The 20,866-nt window shown below is 44.8% G+C and overlaps 1 protein-coding gene across 1 annotated transcript; it reads right to left on the reverse strand.

Moving 5' to 3' along the window:
- Positions 1–14,141: 14,141 nt before the first annotated feature.
- Positions 14,142–19,442, reverse strand: RPL39 (ribosomal protein L39). The gene is made up of 3 exons (XM_080651891.1): positions 19,304–19,442; positions 17,438–17,541; positions 14,142–15,674 (listed from the first exon to the last, which is right to left on the reverse strand). The coding sequence occupies exons 1-3, from the start codon at positions 19,304–19,306 to the stop codon at positions 15,626–15,628; spliced, it is 156 nt and encodes a 51-aa protein (XP_080508017.1). The 5' UTR covers positions 19,307–19,442; the 3' UTR covers positions 14,142–15,625.
- Positions 19,443–20,866: the final 1,424 nt, after the last annotated feature.

Raw genomic sequence — 20,866 nt, forward strand, 5'->3', positions numbered from 1 at the left:
TACAATGATAGATGATTATTAAACTGTGTGGTGATCACATCATAATATATCTTATATAATAAAAAGGCTAATATGCAAATCAACTGAATGGTGGAACGACCAGTTGCTATGACACACACTGACCACCAGAGGGCAGATGCTCAACACAGGAGTTGCCCCCTGGTGGTCAGTGTGGCCCCACAGGGGGAGCGCCACTCATCCAGAAGCCAGACGCACTGCTGGCAAGCGGCAGCGCTAAGGATGTCCAACTAACGGCTTAGGCCAGCTCCCTGCACAGCTCCCAGACTGCTGGGCTGAGGGACCACCCCCCCCCTACCCAGTGCACTAATTTCATGCACCGGGCCTCTAGTATATATATATCAAATCACTTTGCTGAACACCTGAAACTAATACATTATTGTATGCCAACTTAATGTTAATAAATTTTTTTTAATGTCAAGATGGCAAAATCAGGGCATCAAACTAAGTACAGGGCCCTGTGTGGCTGCATAGGTCACAGGCCCATGAAGCTGGTCCTGGTGTCAGTTTCAGGGCCCAGGTTTTAAGAGACTGGCAGCTTTCAGTTCCTGTCTCTTGGGACACTCAGTCCAGCCAGCTGCCATGTAAGCACTCAACTGCCCTGAGCTGAGATCACCACACCATGAGAAGCCCAAGTCACATGGAGAGGCCCTGGTGAATGACGTGCCATCTGGAGAGAGACCAAGGAGCAACAAGGTGATCAGCACATAAGTGAAGAAGCTATCTTGGGAGTGGGTCCTCTAGTTCCTGCCAACCAGCCAAGACCTGCCCAAGTTCCTGACCCACAAAAATGTGATAGAAACAAAATGTCTGTTTTAAGCCACTAAGTTTTGGGATAGTTTGTTACCCAGTAATAGATGAAAAAATATACTGTCTCTAGTGTTCTTTAAAATGTCAGTTATTAAGTCCTGACAATAAACCAGCCGTGGGCAAACTACGGCCAGCGGGCCGGATCCGGCTGTTCTATCCGGTTCTCTTGCTCTCCCCTCGCTCCTTTACTTTGAATTTATATTAGTTCACACAAACACTCCATCCATGCTTTTGTTCTGGCCCTCCGGTCCAGTTTAAGAACCCATTGTGGCCCTCGAGTCAAAAAGTTTGCCCACCCCTGCAATAAACGCAGCATTTTTCTTTATTAACGGGTAGGGTCCCTAGCGGCTGCCAGCCACTGGCCAGGGCCTCCCTTCCCCGGCTGCCAGCTGCTGGCCTGGGCCTTCCTTCATTTTGCACCACCCTCTAGTGGTCAGTGCACGTCATAGCAAGCAATAGAACTCCCGGTCAGTCGAACTCCCTAGGGGACACTTTGCATATTAGGCTTTTACATATATAAAAGATTTATTTTTGTTAATCCTCACCTGAGGATATTTTTCCATTGATTTTTTTTAGAGAGAGTGGAAGGGAGAGCGAGAGACATAGCGAAACATCAATGTGAGGGAGACACATCAATTGGTCACCTCCTGCATGAGCCCTGACCAGGGCCTGGGCTGGGAAGGAGCCTGAAACCGAGGTATGTGCCCTTGATTGGAATCGAATCTGGGACCCTTCAGTCCACTGGCTGATGCTCTATCTACTAAGCCAAACTGGCTAGGGCAAACCAAACACTTTTAACACACTGTCTCATTTAATTGTCACAGCCAGTCTGTAGCAAAATATTACTACATTGTTAAAATAAATTTTTTATAGAATTCAAAGAGGAAGTAAGAGAGGAATAGAAACATCAATGACACCCTAGCCGGTTTGGTTCAGTGGATAGAGCGTCAGCCTGTGGACTGAAGGGTCCTGGGTGCGGTTCCGGTCAAGGGCACATACCTAGGTTGCAGGCCCGATCCCCGGCCATGGTCAGGGCTTGTGTGGGCAGCAACCAATTGATGTGTCTGTTTCACATTGATGGTTCTGTCTCTCCCCTCCCCTTCCACTCTATCTAAAAACCAATGGGGCCCTGGCCAGTTTGGCTCAGTGGATAGAGCATCGGCCTGCAGACTAAAGGGTCCCAGGTTTGCTTCCCGCCAGGGGCACATGCCCAGTTGCAGGCTCAATACCCCCTAGTGGGGGTCGTGCAGGAGGCAGCCAATCAATGATTCTCTCTCATCATTAATGTTTCTATCTATCTCTCTCCCTTCCTCTCTGAAATCAATAAAAAATATATACATAAAAATAAAAACCAATGGGAAAATACCCTCAGGTGAGGATTTAAAAAAATGTCCACACTATCCAAAGCAATCTACAGATTCAATGCAATCTCTATCAAAATACCAATGGTAGCCATAACTGGTTTGGCTCAGTAGGTAGAGCGCTGGCCTGCAGACTGAAGGGTTCCAAGTTCGATTCTGGTCAAGGGCACATGCCCAGGTTGTGGGCTCGATTCCCAGTAGGGGGCATGCAGGAGGCAGCCAATCAATGATTCTCTCTCATCATTGATGTTTCTATCTATCTCTCCCTCTCCCTTCCTCTCTGAAATCAACAAAAATATATTTTAAAAAAGAAGAAGAAGAAGAACAACAAAGTTGGAGGAGTCATGCTACCTGATATCAAACTATACTACGGGGCCATAGTAATCAAAACAGCCTGGTGTTTGCATAAAAACAGATATATAGATCAGTGAAACAGAATAGAGAGCCCAGAAATAAACCCATGCCTTTATGGTAAATTAATCTATGACAAGAATATACAATAGGGTAAAGACAGTCTCTTAAATAAATTGTGTTAGGAAAACTGTACAGATACATGCAAAAAATGAAACTAGATCTCCTTCTTACACCATATACAAAAATAAATTCAAAATGGAATAAAGACTTAAATGTAAGATCCAAAACCATAAAACTCCTAGAAAAAAACACAAGCAATAAACTCTTTGACATTGCTCTTGGTTATATTTTTTTGGCTATGTTTCCTTGGGCAAGGGAAACAAAAGAAAAAATAAACAAATGGGAGTACATCAAATTAAACGTTTTTGCACAGCAAAGGAAACCATCAACAAAATGAAAAGACAACCTACTGAATAGGAGAACATATTCGCTAATGATACATCCTATAAGGGGTTTATCCAAAATATATACAGAACTCATACAACTTAACACCAAAAAACAACACAAACCCAATCTGATTAAAAAATGAGCAGAGGTCCCTGGCTGGGTAGCTCAGTTGGTTAGGGCATCGTCCCATACACCAAGGTTGTGAGTTCAATCCCCGGTTAGGGCACATACAAAAACCAACCAATGAATGCATACATAAGTGGAACAAAAATCAATGTTTTTTTTCTCTCTAAAAAAAAAGTCAATTAAAAAAACAATGAATCCATGAATAAGAGGAACAACAAATTGATGACTCTCTCTCTTTTTTAAAAAATAAAATGGACAGAGGACCTGAGTACACATTTCTCCAAAGAGGACATAGAGATGGTCAACAGACATATGAAAAGATACTCAAAGTCAGTAATCATCAGATAAATGCAAATTAAAACCACAGTGAGAAATCACCTTATACCTATCTGAATGGCTATCATCAATAAATCAACAAACAAGTGTTGGAGAGGATGTGGAGAAAAGGAAACCTTCATGCACTGTTGGTGGGAATGCAGATTGGTGTGTGGAAAACAGTATGGAGGTGCCTCAAAAAATTAAAAATTAAACTATCATATAACCCAGCAATCCCATCTCTGGGTACTTATCCAAAGGAAACAGAAACACTAATTTGAAAAGATAATATGCATCCGTATGTTCATTGCAACATCCTATATAATAAAAGCCTAATATGCAAATTGTCCCCTAGGGCCATCTTTCGACCTGGAGTTTAACCACTCGCTATGATGTGTGCTGACCACCAGGGGGCAGCATGGAACATGGTGGACGTCGGCGACACGCTACAACCTCTCACCAGCTACCTGGGGGAGGGGGTATGGTGAGAATGCAGGGTGCCCACCAAGCTCACTCTCACTCTCCCTGCTACCCTCCTCTGGGACGCCAGGGCTCCCGCACTGGGGAAGCCCCTGTGCTCAAGTGCCAGGGGCCCACGAGGAGCCTGGCCTGCACCCGTGTGGCATCTTTAGGGTGAGCCGGGCTGCAGCCACCAGGACTGCAGAGGCCGGTCGGGCTCCCCGTGGGTTCATGCAGGAGCCAATCTGCGAGGCCGGCCGCAAGAGAGCACACTGCCTGCCAGGCTTCCCTGTAGCACTGCTGCTGCTGGGTAGCCAGAGGCCCATGCTGTGCCCCGGCCCGCAGCATCCGGCCGTGCTTACCGCATCTCCACATGGGGACTTGGGCACTGTGACTTAGGCAGAGGGGGTGTGTGGGGGGGCCCAGGGGCCCAGGTGTTGCCCAGGGCCCAGAGGTCAGCTGGGACCTGCCCTTCCACACCAGATGCTCACACTTCGATTGCCTGCCAGGCCTAGGGACTACACCCTTTGCACAAATTACGTGCACTGGGCCTCTAGTTATCTATAATAGCTAAGATATGGACTTCTAAGTGTCCATTGATAGACAATTGGAAAAAGAAAAGGTGGTATCCTATATAATAAAAGCCTAATATGCTAAGTGTCTGACTATTCAACTGTTCGATCAGTCGCTATGACGCACAATGACCACCAGGGGGCAGACGCTCCAATCGGTAGGTTAGCTTGCTGGGGTCCGGCCGATGGAGACTGGGCGAGACTGGGCGAGACGGGCTGAACATGCCCTGGAGCCCTCCCCGGCCCCTACCTGCACTGCTGGGGTCCCTAGGCCTGGCCTGCACCCTCTCACAATCCAGGACCCCTCAGGGGATATCATAGAGCCAGTTTCGGCCTGATCCCAGCAGGCCAGGCTGAGGGACCCCACCGGTGCATGAATCTGTGCACTAGGCCTCTAGTATGTATATAATGGAATGTTACTCAGCCATAAAAATAAATGAAATCTGCCCAGTCCGAGTGGCTCAGTTGGTTGAGCATTGTCCCATGCACTGAAAGATTTCTGGTTCCATTCCCGATCAGGGCACATACTTCGGTTGCAGGTTTGATCCCCAGGGGAGCATGCAGAAGGCAACTGATCAATTTTTCTCTCTCACATCAATGTGTCTCTCTCTTTCTCACTTCTTTTCTTGAAGCATGTCCTCTGGTGACGATAAAAAAAAAAAAAATGAAATCTTGCCATTTGCAACAACATGGCTATGTTAAGTAAAATAGGTCATACAAACACCGCCCTGGCCAGTGTGGCTCAGTTGGTTGGGCATCATTCTGTGCACTTAAAGGTTGCCAGTTCAATTCCCAGTCAGGGCATATGCCTAGGTTGCAAGCTCGATCCCCAGTAGGGGGTATGCAGGAGGCAGCTGATCAATGTTTCTCTCTTACTCTTACTCTTCTTTCTTCTCTCTCTCTCTAAAAATAAAAAATAAAAATTTTAAAGACAAGATACCATATGATTTCACTTATATATACAACCAGAAAATGAACAAACATGCCCTAGCCAGATTGGTTCAGTGGATAGAACGTCGCCCTGCAGCCTGAAGGGTGCCGGGTTCGATTCCAGTCAAGGTCACGTACCTCTGTTGCAGGCTTGATTCCCCGGCCCTGGTCAGGGCCCCTGTGGGCAGCAACCAATCAATGTGTTGCTCTCACATCGATGTTTCTCTCTCTCTTGTCACTCCCCCTCCCTTCCACTCTTGTCTAAAAATCAATGGAATAATATCCTTAGGTGAGGATTAACAATAACAACAAAAAAGAACAAACAATGCAGAAACAAACTCATATATACAGTGAACAAACTGATGGTTGACAGATGAAAGGGGGTGGGGCTGAGTGAAAAATGTAAAGGAATTAAGTACAAATTGGTAGTTAAAAAATAGTCATGGAGCCAAAACCGGTTTGGCTCAGTGGATAGAGCGTCAGCCTGCGGACTGAAAGGTCCCAGGTTCGATTCCGGTCAAGGGCACGTAACTTGGTTGCGGGCACATCCCCAGTAGGAGGTGTGCAAGAGGCAGCTGATCGATGTTTCTCTCTCATTGATGTTTCTAACTCTCTATCCCTCTTCCTTCCTCTCTGTAAAAAATCAATAAAATATATTTAAAAAAAAATAGTCATGGGGATATAAAGTACAACATAGGGAATATAGTCAACAATATTGTAATAACTATGTATGGTGCCAGGTGGGTACTATAACTATATATGGTGTCAGATGAGTATTACATTTACTGGGGGGGGGAATTACTTTATAAGTTATATAAATGTGTAACCACTATGCTGTACATCTGAAAATAACATATTGAATGTCAACTGTAATTGAAAAATTAAAAAAATTAAAGATTTTTAAAAATTGATTTTTAGAGAGAAGAGAAAGAAACATCGATGTGAGAGTGTAACATCAGCTGCCTCCTGCCAGGGATCAAGTCCACAACCTGGGCATGTGCCCTAACTGGGAATTGAACCAACAACCTTCTGGTACATGGGACAACACCCAACCAACAGAGCCACACGGGCCAGGGCAAAAATTTTAAATATTTTTTTAAAAAGAAAATGCACACGTAATCAACTTAATCCTTAAGTGTTTGACTGGCTATTTTGTTTTATTTTTTAAGTAAAGATTTTGTTTTAGATTTACAGAAAAGTTGCATGAATATTAGAGTTGCTATACACTGAGTGGCTAGATTATTATGATCTCTGAACGCATAATAATCTGGCCACTCAGAGTATATCCTATATAATAAAAGGCTAATATGCAAATTGTCCCCTCAACCAGGAGTTCGACCAGCAGGCAGGCCGGCCAACCACCCATGTCCCCTGCCCCTGGGCAGGCTGGCCGGACCTCACCCATGCACAAATTCATGCACCGGGCCTCTAACACACACACACACACACACACACACACACACACACACACACACACACACTGAGTGGCCAGATTATTATGCGTTCAGAGATCATAATAATCTGGCCACTCAGTGTATACCCTGTACTCAGTTTCCCCTATGGTTACTTTATTTTTTCAATGTTTTCAATCACAACCTCTACCCTATGTTATTTGGAACTCAATGAAATACGTTTCAGAGAACACTCAGAGTCCAGTGCTGGGCCATAGTGTGTAAGCATTTACAAGGGCTCCCTCCAGAAGCAGCAGCTCCAGATAAGACTCAGGGGAGTTCCTGAGTCTCTGGAGCATTTGATTTTAGCTTGGATGTCTTTGCAGTCCAAATCCAATAATATGTTTTTAGCTCAAAAGGGTATGTCTTTTCAAATCCCGCAGACATAGGCCTAATATGTTTCAGGATTCTCTCTTGTTTATTTGACATGTTATCTTTCCCACGTCTTGGTATTCCTGGAAGCTTCTGAAAATACCCACAGAAAAGCAAACTTAAACAAAAACCAGCAGAAAGGCCTGTAGAAAGCACTGGGTGAACACTAGCAAACGGAAGAGGATCAAGGCCCAGAGACATAAGGTATTTCTTGAGGCAACTCCAGGATTAGCACACAGGTCTTGTTTCCAGCTCAGAGCTCCACTGGAGTAAATGCTCTTGGGGATGCCTGTTCAGCCTGCACTGCTCTCTCTGGAGGCCACCCAGCCCACCCAGAGCAGTCATGATTATACAGGACCCTGTCCCCTCAGCCATAGCTGACTGACTCTTGACTGGGCCATTCAGGCTCACCCTCGCATGAGGCTGCTATTGGTATTCAGTTATTCCCACGGGCCAGCTAACCTGAGACAGAGAGGAGGCCATGTTTGGCCTTGTGCTAAGAGGAGACAAGGCAGGTCAGTCAAGAGGGACAAGAGTAAAGCGCACATGTAGAAAGAAGCTATAAGAAAGGTCCTAAAGGGGAGAGCAACCTGCCTGGCTTCTCAATGGCTTCAAAGCCCTAGTTCCGGCCTTTTGAACCCTGGCTGCCCCCTGCCCTGGGTTCCACAAGACTTCTATGAAAGCAATTGGTTGGCCGGCATGGCTCAGTATCAACCTATGAACCAGGAGGTCACGGTTTGATTACCAGTCAGGACACATGCCTGGGTTGTGGGCTTGATCCCCAGTGTGGGGCGTTCAGGAGGCAGCCAATCAATGATTCACACATACAGTATATGTGTGTGTGTATAGAGAGCACGTAACATATATGAATGGCTCTATTCTAACACCAAAAGTTAATTTTCCTGTTCTTTAAAAAACAAGTTTTTCAGATTATAAATATACTCATTGTAGAAATTTTAGCTTTCTTTTACTTACAAATAAATCATTTTTGTTCTATCTATACATCCTAAGAAATATAAAAATGAAACCTCAAACACCTGTAATGAGATGCATACATGTTTGACAAAGGATATGTATGAAAATGTTCACAGCTTTTAGTGATAAAAGCCCCAAACTGGAAACTATATAAATACCTATCAACAGCAAGGAGGGTCGGAGCTGGAGGAACTCATGAGCAAGTTTCATTCAAAGAACCAGAAGAGGCTGGAGGGTGACAGCTATGCCTAGCTGAGAGCACCCGCCGCGGCCGGCACGGCGCCCACCCCTATGTGGAGTATTATTTTTTTGTGTGTGTATTTTGTACCGTGGACACCAGGGCGTGCGCTGCTGGCGGCCCCTGCACCCGGCGGGGGCCAGCTCACCTGCTTCCTGCCCATGGCCTGTCCTTGGGCTCAGCAACACCCGCCCACACTCACCGCCTGCCCAAGGCCCACCTCAGCCAAACTTGCCGCATGGAGGTGCCAGCCCCTCCCAGCTCTCCCCACACCTCTCCCGGAGGCCATGGGAAACCCCTCGCCTCTGACCTCCTCCATCCACAAGGGGTCCCTGGGACTGGGCCTCTGTCCCTGTCCCACTCGCATGACTGCTCACTTCCCCATCCACTGGCACGCCCTGTAACCCGCCCCCCCCCCGCCGGCAGCCATGGGCCAGAGGGCAGCAGACCTGCCACCCAGCCATCCTGCCGGCCCCAGGTAGTGCCCACAGCACCCACCCTGTGCTCTGCTCCCCAGGTGGCCAGCGGGGTGCTGTACTCCCTGCACCTTTTCAAAAAGCAGGTGTGGCCTGGACTCACCCAAGCACTGGCCTTGGACATCCCACCCCACCCCCACTGCCCAGACCTCCGCCCCATCCCTGAAGCAGAGCCCAAGAAAGGAACTTCTCTGGCCAGTCTCAGGCCAGCCTTGCCCTGCGTGCTGTACAGGGGCCTGGGAGGCCTGGAGCCTGGACTCTGCAGACCACACCCCAGAACTGAGAGCCACACTCCGAGGTCCTGACATTAAACCAGTTTTCTCCTCACACACACAAAAAAATTACACAATGGAATACTATGCTGCCATAAAAAAGAAGGAATTACTACCATTTGTAGGCACCTGGATGGAATTAGAGAACATTATGCTAAGTGAAATAAGCCAGTCAATGAAAGAAAAATACCACATGATCTCACTCATTTGGGGCTAATGAAAAACATTATAAACTGATGAACAAAAAGATAGATACAGAAGCAGTAAAGCATCAAACAGACTGTCAAATTACAGCGGTAAAGTTAGGGAGAGGTGGGGGAAATAAGAGATCAACTGGAGGACTTATATGCATGTATACAAGAGTAACCAACGGATGCAAAACACTGGGGGGTGAGGGCATGTATGGGAGGCAATGGTAAGATATGTACACATATAATACCTTAATAAAAAAAATTTAAAAAAATACCTATCAACAGGAAAATGGGAAAATAAATTGTGGTGTATGCACACACTGGAACACTATGCAGCAATGAAACCGATGCAAACTACACGCAATAACTCAGGTCAATATGTGAGTGTAGTGAGCAAAAGACAAAAGTGCAGTTTATTTCATTTATATGAAATGTAAAAACAGGCAAGAGTTATCTATGCTGTTAGATGTTAGGATAGTGGTTACACTTGGGGTGATAGTGACTGGAAAGAGGTCCAAGGAGGGGCTTCTGAGATACTGATCATGGTCTGTCTCCTGATCTGGGTGGTAGTGATGCAATTGGATTCACCCTGTGAAAATTTATCACACTATACACTTATAAGTGGACTTTTTGTATACATGTTATAATTCAAAAAAACTTTAATTCCAATATTGATAGCAGTGAGATTTTTCATTGAAGCGTGTTAACTTTCCCTTTTTATTTGCTTCTAAAAAATGACTGGCCTGGCCTATGTTGCTGGTGTTTTTCTACCACTTCCTTCACTACTTTTTTTATTGATAATGGATATTTTCCCCATTGTTTTTTAAAGAGTGTGATAGGAGAAACATTGGTTGCACCCTCCCAACTCGGGCTGGGGATTCAACCTGCAACCCACGTACACACCCTTGACCAGGAATTGAACCCGAGACCTTATGTGTAGGTCAATGCTGTAACTACTTAACTACACTGGCCAGGGCCCCTCACTGCTATTATATGCATCTGACTTTATGAAACATCTGAAATTATCAGCCCTTCTGGAATCAATTATTCAAATTGATCAAGAGAAGTTTCACTTAGGGTCAGGCTAAGAGCCACATCCTGTCCTGCTTGCGGCTCCTGCCAGTCCCCATCTACAGATTTGGACAAGCAGCCTGTCAGTGAGCACCATCTCCGGCCTAACTTCTCCCATGACTGCCCCTTCCCACTATCTTTGCTCCATGTCTTACTTTTGCTCTATCCAGCACATAGCACATGTCTTCAGGAGAGGGATCCACATCAACCTTCATCCTACTCACTCCCCATTCCTCTGCTTTTCCTAGCCAGACACTGAATCAAGTGCTTTAGTGCAGTGGTTGCCAACATTTCGGACTTCATGGATCACCGGTTGACCGATGCATTAGTGATTACATTTCATCGTCAAAGGCCTTTGAGGGAGGTCCCATTGGCCTCATGCTGCAAGTGACACTGAGGCTTACAACTGGTGAAGATTTGAATTTGCCAACTCTTGACCACTCCTCTGCTGGCTTCTCAGTAAGCCATCAAGGGAATCACCACAGGGGTGACTGCATTATCTTGCAAAAGCTGACATCTTATACTGCACTTCTTGTGGGTAAATTAATTCCACTTCTCCCTTCAGGAAGCACGGACCTAATCCTTCAGATGAGAAACTACTGGCAATTGTACAACCTAGTGAGGCCACTGGAACCAGAACCTGTGCCCGTCTCCCAGGCTCAAAAGAAACCCCTTATACACAGCCAACCAACACTGGCACCCAAGTTCCTTTCTCTTTCAAGTCTAATTTTACCTATTCAAGGTTTGTAGAGAAAGTAGTGTTCTCGTCAGAGGGGTAGAGTGGATAGGGCTGGTCCCACACCCATGTGTGGCAGCTAAAGTCAGGAATATATCTGCTTTAGAGGTCCCCCTGAGGAGCAAGGGGTCCCCAGTCACACACCAGGAGCCCAGCCCAAGGTTCCAGTGCTGGGAAAAGAAGTTTCCATAACTTCTGGTTGTGAACACCAGCGGGGACTTTGGCTGAGTGAGACAGAGCGCTGCTGGAGTCATAGGCATTCCTCTTAAATGGCCCGTACACACTGACTTACTTGGGACTCACTTTCTCTGCGCTCCAGCAGAGGCCACTATTCCTTTGCTGGGCCCTCCCCCACAGAACCAACACGGTGCCACATCTGAGTCTCCATCAACCTGGCTAACACTACCCAACTGATGGAAAACTTCCCAAACCTGGTGAAAGAAATAGATATACAAGTCCAGAAAGTGGAGAGTCCCAAACAAAATGAACCCAAAGAGCCCTATACCAAGACATGTCATAATTTACAAAGATTAAAGACAGAGAATCTTAATTTCCCAGACAAGAAAAAGCTAGAGCTCATCACCACTAAACCAGTATTATAAGAACTGTTTAAGTCCTGGCCAGTGCGGCTTGGTTGGTTGGGCGTCAACCCATTCACAAGGTTGCAGATTCAACTTATGATAGGGGACATGCCTGGGTTGCAGCTGATCCCTGGGTAGGGAGCATGCAGGAGACAGCCTACCAATGTCCCTACCCCCCTTTCCTCTAAAAATCAACTTAAAAATGTTAAAGGGTCTTCTTTAAGAAAATAAAGACCAAAAATACAAAATCAAGGCCCTGGCCAAGCAGCCCAATTGTTTAGAGCAGTGGTTCTCAACCTTTCTAATGCCGTGACCCTTTAATACAGTTCCTCATGTTGTGGTGACCCCCAACCATAAAATTATTTTCGTTCCTACTTCATAACTGTAATGTTGCTACTGTTAATGAATCATAATGTAAATATCTGTGTTTTCCGATGGTCTTAGGCTCTAAATGCAGTGGTTCTCAACCTGTGGGTTGCGATCCACAGGTTGAGAACTGCTAGCAGGGTCGCCTAAGACCATCGGAAAACACAGATATTTACGATTCATAACAGTAGCAACATTACAGTTATGAAGTAGCAACGAAAATAATTTTATGGTTGGGTGTCACCACAACATGAGGAACTGTATGAAAGGGTCACGGCATTAGAAAGGTTGAGAACCACTGGGTTAGAGCATCATCCCAATAACACCAAGGTTGTGGGTTTAACACCTCCAATCAGGGCACATACAAGAATCTGTCCCTTCCTCTCTCAAAAAATCGATAAAAAATAAAGCAAAAAAACACTATTAAATATATATATACACATATATACACACACACATATATATATATATAAATCAATTGGCAATAAATACATGCCAACAATTACTTTAAATACAAATGGATTAAATGCTCTAATAAAAAGACATAGGGTGGCTAAATGGATAAGAAAACAAGACCCTTAGCCCTAGCTGGTTTGGCTCAGTGGAAAGAGCATCAGCCTGCAGACTGAAGGGTCCCGGGTTCGAGTCCAGTCAAGGGCATGTACCTTGGTTGTGGGCACATCCCCAGTGGGGGCTGTGCAGGAGGCAGCTGGTCGATGTTTCTCTCTCAACGATGTTTCTGACTCTATCCCTCTCCCTTCCTCTCTGTAAAAAAATCAATAAAATATATTAAAAAAAAAAAAGAAAAAAAAGAAAACAAGACCCTTAAACATACTGTCTACAAGACACATCAGATCCAAAGACAGTGAAAGTAGAGGAATGAAAAAAGATTATCTCATGAAAATGGAAAAAAAAGAAAAAGCTGGGATAGCAATACTTATACCAGACAAAATAGACTTTAATTAAGGCTGTAATAAGACACAAAGAAGGAACCAGCATTCCACTTCTGGGTATTTACCTGAAGAAACGCAAAACAGTAATTTGAAAAGATATACACATCCATATGTTCATTATTGCCTTTATAATAGCCAAGACATGGAAGCAACCTAAGTGCTTATCAATAGACAAATGGATAAGGTGGTGCCTACATACAATGCACTATGACTCAGCCATAAAAAAAGAATGAAATTGCCGAAACCGGTTTGGCTCAGTGGATAGAGTGTCGGCCTGCGGACTGAGGGGTCCCGGGTTCGATTCCGGTCAAGGGCATGTGCCTTGGTTGCGGGCACATCCCCAGTGGGCGGTGTGCAGGAGGCAGCTGATCGGTGTTTCTCTCTCATCGATGTTTCTAGCTCTCTATCCCTCTCCCTTCCTCTGTAAAATACCAATAAAATATATTAAAAAAAAAATGAAATCTTGCCATCTGCAACATGGAAGGACCTAGAGTGTATTATGCTGAGTGGAGTAAGCCAGAGAAAGACAAATGGCATGATTTCACTTAACTGTAGAATCTAAAAAAACAAATGAACAAAACATAAACTCAGAAAACATTTTAATGGTTGCCAGATGGGATGGGGGGTTGGGTAAAAAAAGGGTGAAGAAATTAAGTGTAAATTGGTAGTTACAAAAGTCATTGGGGGGGGGGGGGCGGTTTGGCGGTGCGGGCGGACCCTAACCAGTTTGGCTCAGTGGATAGAGCATCGGCCCTTGGACTGAAGGGTCTCAGGTTCAATTCTGGTCAAGGGCATGTACCTTGGTTTGGGATTGATCCTCAGTAGGGGGTGTGCAGGAGACAGCTGATCGATTCTCACTCATGTTTCTAACTCTCTATCCCTCTCCCTTCTTTTCAGTAAAATCAATAAAATGTTAAAAAACAAAATAGTCATGGGGGGCCCTGGGCAGGTAAGTCAGTTGGTTAGAGCCTTGTCCTAATACACCAAGGTTGTGGGTTTGTTCCCTAGCCAGGGCTCATACAAAAATCAACCAATGAATGCATAAATAAAGTGGAACAAATCTGTTTCCCTAATAAAATAAACTTTTAATATAGTATTGTATGTAAACTGTAACTGAAAAATAAAAAAAATTAACTCTTTAATAGGATAAATTTGAGTAAAGAATTGCTTCAAATTCTTGTCCTACTAATAAATATCACATTATTTAAAAAAAACAATTAGTTTTTAATGATATTAGTGCTATTTTACATTTTTGCAGATCTCTTTAATACCTGGCTTAACAGTAGACAACTAAATTCTCTTATTTAATCTTTGCAGTCTGTGATGTCATGTAGCCTTAAAACTGCTGAGACACATCATTATATACTGTTTAAAAGTCAAGTTCAAATTAAGAGAAACCACATGCCAGTAATTTAAACAAAGGAAACAAAAAGAACACTAAGGTATGATGGGATAGTATCTGTTGAAATTAGCTGCTACCTCTGGACCTGAGGGAAATGTGAATGAGTCCTTCTTCCAGCTGAGATTGACCCAAAGAACCTCCCCACCCCCGCTTCCCTCACTGCAGTTCCACCCTAATTCCAAAGGTTATGAGGACACTTGTTACTTCCCAACTTTTCCAGACATTTGACATGGCTTGCATAATGGCCTATTATTAGCCATTTGCATATTAGACAAATCCAACTGATTAATTAATCCCAAGTACTTAGAATAGTGCCCAGCACATAAATATCCAGTAAATTTTAATTTCTTTAGTGTCAAAATATTTTTTCAACCATTTAAAATTGCAGAAATCTAGTTCATAGGCCTTACAAAATCAGGCAGTAGACCAGTTTGTCAATCTCTGGTTCAGATGATGCCTACTTGTATTGAGGAAGAGCATATAAAGATGCTATTCATTTTAAAAAGAATGCGCTACCCTCAGGCACGAGGATATAAAAAAATATGAGGGCAGGACTGGGGGAATGAGGGGACAATGGGGGGATAAGGACACATTTGTAATACCTTAATCAATTTTAAAAAATGCTTTCCTCATAACAAAGTATAAAAGCAACTAGCCACGTGGAGCTGTTTAATTACAATTAAATAAAAATTTAGCTGTGTACAGGCTCTCAGTTGGAGTGTCGTCCCATGCACCAAAAGGTTGTGGGTTCAATTCCCCTTCAGGGCGTGTACAGGAAGCAACTGATTGGTGTTTCTCCCTAAAATCAATAAAAAAAATATTCCTGGGTGAGGATTAAAAATAATACTAATAATGATAAAATAAAAATTTCTTACATTAGCCATACTGAAGTACTTAGTAGCCAGAGAACACTTGTATCATTCAATACAAACCAGAATACAACAGCAGTTTAAAAGGTCTCACACATTTATTACTGAACCATCCTACTATTGCAGGGGGGAAATAATCAACAGAGCAAAATCACAAGTCCATTAATTCTCCAATTAAAATGCCCCAACTGTCCAGACAGTAGCATCTTTTCAATCATTTAAAGGTGTAGGCAACCTGGATACAGCATAAATATGTGAGTCATCTCTCATGTGTGATTTCTCATAGGCCCAGTTTGGTTCTTCTCCAATGTCTCCTCTTCGAGTTGTACCTACACAGAAGGAAATTCCAAGTTACAAAAGCAAGTCTGACCTCAATTTAGCTGCTCATTCACCACAAACTTTGCCTTTTTATGTACCACAATATCCTTGAAAGGCAAAGGGTCCAGGCTTTTCTTTCCGTTCACAAGTTTGGAGCTCTTTTTGGAGAGTAAAAAATGATTTGCTAGATGTTTAAGAACTAGTCAAATCAAATTTTTACCTCTCAAAATGATTCCAGGGTAGGAAGACACTGGTTCTTATGTGGTACTGAAGCAGTGGGTAAGCTCTCCCCTCCCCAAGTGTACGCTCACTCAACTTTGATTCAACAGACCTGAGGTAGGTAAGACCTAGACAGAGACATGTATATTTTGAAATAATTCAAAAACAGTCATTCCTACATAATGGGTCACACCCACACACCAAGTTCCTGCATAATTTTTACAATATATCAACACTCTCTCACTTTAATAGCAAAAAAAGTGAATTGCAGAGCTAAAGCCATCTCTGAACTGTCCATGTTAGCCTGTCATGATTTTACCCTCATAAAGGCAAAATCAAAATGACCAACACAAGATTTTCTTTCAGCAGGATAATGGCAGTACTTCCACAAAATGAAGCACTGAAATTGCAACCTGCTTTCAATACATTTTAAGACTGAAGACAGCTGAGCCGATAGAAAAATAATTCTGTGCCAGTTCTCTGGGACAAAAGTGTGCAATGCTAAATATAAAATACCTCCCCAGCTTTAGGAGCCCACAGAGCAAGACGCAAATATTGATAACCGCAGGCACCCAAGCTTCTCATACATTTCTTTCAATCCTTACAACAACCCAAAAGCAGGTCCCACCATCACCAGACAGAGAAACCGATGTTCATGTAGCAATGTTTAAAACAAAAAAAAGGGAGGGGCGGGGCGCTTTACTATGGATGCCTGATGTTCTCAACAGAAATCCATCAAACTTGTAGAAGGGCTGAGCTGCCAAACAAACCACTTCACCAAGTGCCTCAATGCTCTTTTCTCAGTACTGTATGATGGCAACACCATGTGCTTTAAATTCTAGTTGCACCTGTAACAATGAGATATCCCCCATACACATTAATATGCATAAATAAAGACTAGTGTTTAGTACCAAATAAACCAAAAGCAGCAAAGTGGTGGCATGTAAGGCTACAGAGGGTGGCGATTTTCACATGGTGCTATTAAACACCGCACTGTCACTGGCTGTGAGCCTTTGGGCAAATCTCACTGATTTTTCATACTAATTTTTCTTCCCCTTTAAGACCTATATCAAGGTCCACCTGGTCTCCAAAAAGCAGTGGGGTTGAAAGGCATGCAGGAGTTTTAAGGCCTAGCTTTGCAGGAATTGGCCTAGATGACCTGGGATTGGAAATACTTTACTTTGTAATAATTCTAATGTCTATTCTTCCAAAGCCATCAATTCAACTACTTCTGCAGTGGAGGGCAATATTCCAATCTTTAAAAAGATAAACACTTCAAAGATGGATTAGGTGAGCATCATGGCCTTCCTTGCTGGGCTGTGCAATGAGATAGCCTCCCATATTATGTTCTGGCCTAGCATGAAGACAAATAGGAAATTAACAAATATTGGAGGAGTGTCTAAGCCCAGCTGTGGAAGCATAATTAAAAAATTTCAGAGTGGCGGCATAGGATAAATTGGATTGTATACAACTTTTAATTATTTATGACCCCAAAGCAATCTTAAATTAAAAACAAAACAAAACAAAACAAAACACAGGAGGGTAGTGTCCTTACCTGATTTTATTACCAGTTTTCATCCGAATCCATTGGGGAATGGGCCGATTCTGCTTTTGTTTCTTGGCCAGGAATCTCTTGATCCTGAAAGTCTTGTGGGAAGACTGGGAAGGATATGCAACCAATTTAGGAATACCAGAACTTGCTCAAAATATTCAAAGTCAAGAACTCCCTCAATCCAACAAACATCTAAATGCCTAATATATACCAAAAGCAACCCCCTAAACTCCAAAGCCATCATGCCCTTTGTTTTGTTTCTCGCAACTTCTCTGCAGGCAGGTCCCATAATTCCCATAGTTAAAAAAGTCAGGAGATATGTAACCTGACCCCCAAAGGAAGCATATTAATGTGCAGAGATGGGATTCAAACCCTGATCCTTTCTGTTGAGTCTAGGGCACCCTCAAGTCTTTTGGAGGAGGTACCACATCAGGGATGGTGAGAGCTGGGGAACTAGGTTTTCAGGAAAGAACACAGCTTTTAGTAAACTAAATAATGTATAACTTGTAAGTCTGTAAGTCTCAGTACCCTTCTTTTTTAAAAAAATATATTTTATTGATTTTTTTACAGAGAGGGATAGAGAGCCAGAAACATCGATGAGAGGAGGAACACCGATCAGCTGCCTCCTGCACGCCCCCCACTGAGGATGTGCCCTCAACCAAGGTATATGCCCTTGATCGGAATCAAACCTGGGACCCTTGAGTCCGCAGGCCGACGCTCTATCCACTGAGCCAAACCGGTCAGGGCTCAGTACCCTTCTTTGTAAAACAGGAGTATCCCCTCTTTCGAGGCTCATTAATTACAAAAGTAATGAGGATTTACACAACGTTCCCCACATTCAGTAGATATATTCTAACCCACTGGTCATTTTGATATTAATTCTAACTCTACTTAAAAATGAAACTTTTCCAAGAATGACTATCCCCACTTCCCTTTGCATCTTTTGGCTTTCATGAAGAACTCGGGTCAACCTAACCCCAACCGACGTCCCGGACCCTCCCCGTTTGCAGGACAATCTGGAGGAATAGCATGAATGCTCGTCTAAAGTCTGGCTCTTGTGGCCCAACACACCCTTGAATTCATAACAGGAGCCATTTTAAAGAAGGCAAAGACTACACCCACCTCCCAGTTCTCAGTAGTTGTAAATTAAATTTTCTGTCAACTATTAAAACTATAAAACACCAAATACTGATTCTCTCCATACCCAGAAGCCTATACACAATTTAAACTTCTCAGGGAACCGTCACAGGAAAATCCCACAACAGTGACTGTCCGCAGTTGGCATCTTACGAAAAATGCCCAAATGGCAAAGAGGTTCATATTACAGCGCTCCTTGCTCCAGGAGCTTCCATGGGTAAAGCTCAAGTCCCTGGAAGGACTAAAAAACTCCTGGAAGCTCAAAACGTGGTAGGTTCCTGGCCGCCAACTTAAAAAAAAAACTTTACGAAAACCAGCAACCCCATTCTATTCTCCATGCCAGGTACGTGTCGTAGGCAGCCAGCAGCTGGGCCACGACTGCCGCGACCCCCCCCCCCCCATGCCTTCTCTCTCTGCCCCAGAATCACAGTTCGCTCGGGCGACGGGAAGCGGAACCCGCTCTAGGCGGCGGCCTGGAGCACAGCGCTCCGCAGTCAGACCTCCCAGCGCCAGCGCAGCCCGTCCCCACCCCCCCCACACACACACAAAGGCTAGATTGCTCACTAGTTTCCCGCCAGGCCCGCCGACTGGAGCAGGGACCAAACTCGGCCTTCCCTGCAAAAAGCCTCAAAAAGGCCCTCGCATCTCGGCGCAGCCCGCGGCGCAGGCCAACTCGCGGGACCTGAGAACTCAGGAAGCCTCCCCCACGCGGATGGTAAAGGATGGACTTACCATGGTGAAGGAGAAGCGAACGCACGCACCTCGATGGCGGAGAAAGAGAGAGAAGGAAGCGGAAGGACGTATTTAGTGGCACTGCCGGGGTGGGGCTATGGGTACTGAGGCGGTGCACTCACCACCCCCTCCGTGCGGGCCCTCCCCTCGCGCGCTCCCACGGAGCTGTGGGAACGCGGGCTCAGCCCTGGGAAATGCAATTTGCTTTGCGTGTCTTCTGTAGGTGGGTTCCTTGGAGCCTTTCAGTGTGCCGGGGGCACCTGTTTCGTGGGTGAGGATGGCAGCGATCATAAACACCTAAGCAGAAGCGCTGGGAGGCCAAGCGAGCGGGGTGGGCGGGCCTAACTCCAAGGGGTGGAGAAGGGACGACAAGTCTGAGCGCCAAGGGTTTGCGCCTGCGCTTGGGCTGGGAACGCCTTTTCTGAATTGTTTGAAGTACAGTAGACCTTGGGACTACGGTTTTAAACTGTGTGCGTTCACCGACCCTCTGGATCCCGGTTTTCACATCCGCAGACTCAACCAAAACAGTATTTTCCACCCGCGGTTTGGAATCCTATGGTGCGGACGTGGAGGGCCAACCTTATGCATTGGTCTAGGTCAGGACTGTATGCATTGTTCTACGCCATTTTATATAAGGGACTTATATCTGTGGGTTTTGGTATGGGGGCAGGGTCCTGGAACCAATCCCCTGGTGGATACCAAAAGGGAACTGCCTTTTGGGGAGTCAAAATTTATGCGTGGATTTTTGACTGCGTGGAGGTTGGCCTAACACTCCCCCCACCCACCCCGTGTTGTTGAGGGTCAACCATAGTGGTCACCTGGCTGGGTGGTGGTGGAGAAAGCAGAACAGCTGGGCAGGGGCTGGACCAGGTGTGCCCTGTAAGCCTACAGACTGCCATAGAGCTGTCTGAGCAAGAGGTTGTCAATCAAGGTTTTAAGCTGAGAATGTTCTGGACAGAACCATTTTCTTGGCTGTTAGGAAGCCCAGACTGGCTTTGTAGTCCACCTTTGGCAAAATGTACAGGAATTAATGGCAGCATTTTGGATGTTAATGTTCCATTTTAATCTTTTCCCAATTGAAAACAAAGGTAGCCCTAACCGGTTTGGCTCAGTGGATAGAGCGTCGGCCTGTGGACTGAATGGTCCCAGGTTCGATTCTGGTCAAGGGCATGTACCTTGCTTGGTTGCGGGCACATCCCCAGTAGCACCAAGTAACCAAGTGGCACACAGTAGTTGGCTTAGAGCACAGGAAATGAGGTTGAGCAAGCAGCCATCTGTGGAGAATAAAGGCTTTTGGATAAAGAGGAAAAGATTTGGAAGATATATGTATTCACTTGAGAAAGTAAGCATCCTTACTATGTGTAATATTGGGATAGATTGGGCAGTAGAGGATGGGGGGAAAGGTCTTCAGAGAAGGGGCTGCTTGAGGGAAATCCTGGCAGAGAATTGGAAAAAGCAGAGAAAGGGAGTGAAGGAAGGCTTTCCAGGAGAGAAAACTATAGCAAAGATTGGGGTTTATGGATGCTTTCCCAGGATATAATGGCACACGATAGTGTTACATTG

Source organism: Plecotus auritus (genome assembly GCF_963455305.1).
Source record: "Plecotus auritus genome assembly, chromosome: X".
NCBI lineage: Eukaryota > Metazoa > Chordata > Mammalia > Chiroptera > Vespertilionidae > Plecotus > Plecotus auritus.

What these genes read in the sequence shown, in the direction of transcription:
- RPL39 (XM_080651891.1), bottom strand. An exon ending in AAAACTGGTAATAAAATCAG is followed by an intron (nt 15,675 to 17,437) that starts GTAAGGACACTA and finishes CCTTCTGTGTAG; the next exon opens with GTACAACTCGAAGAGGAGAC.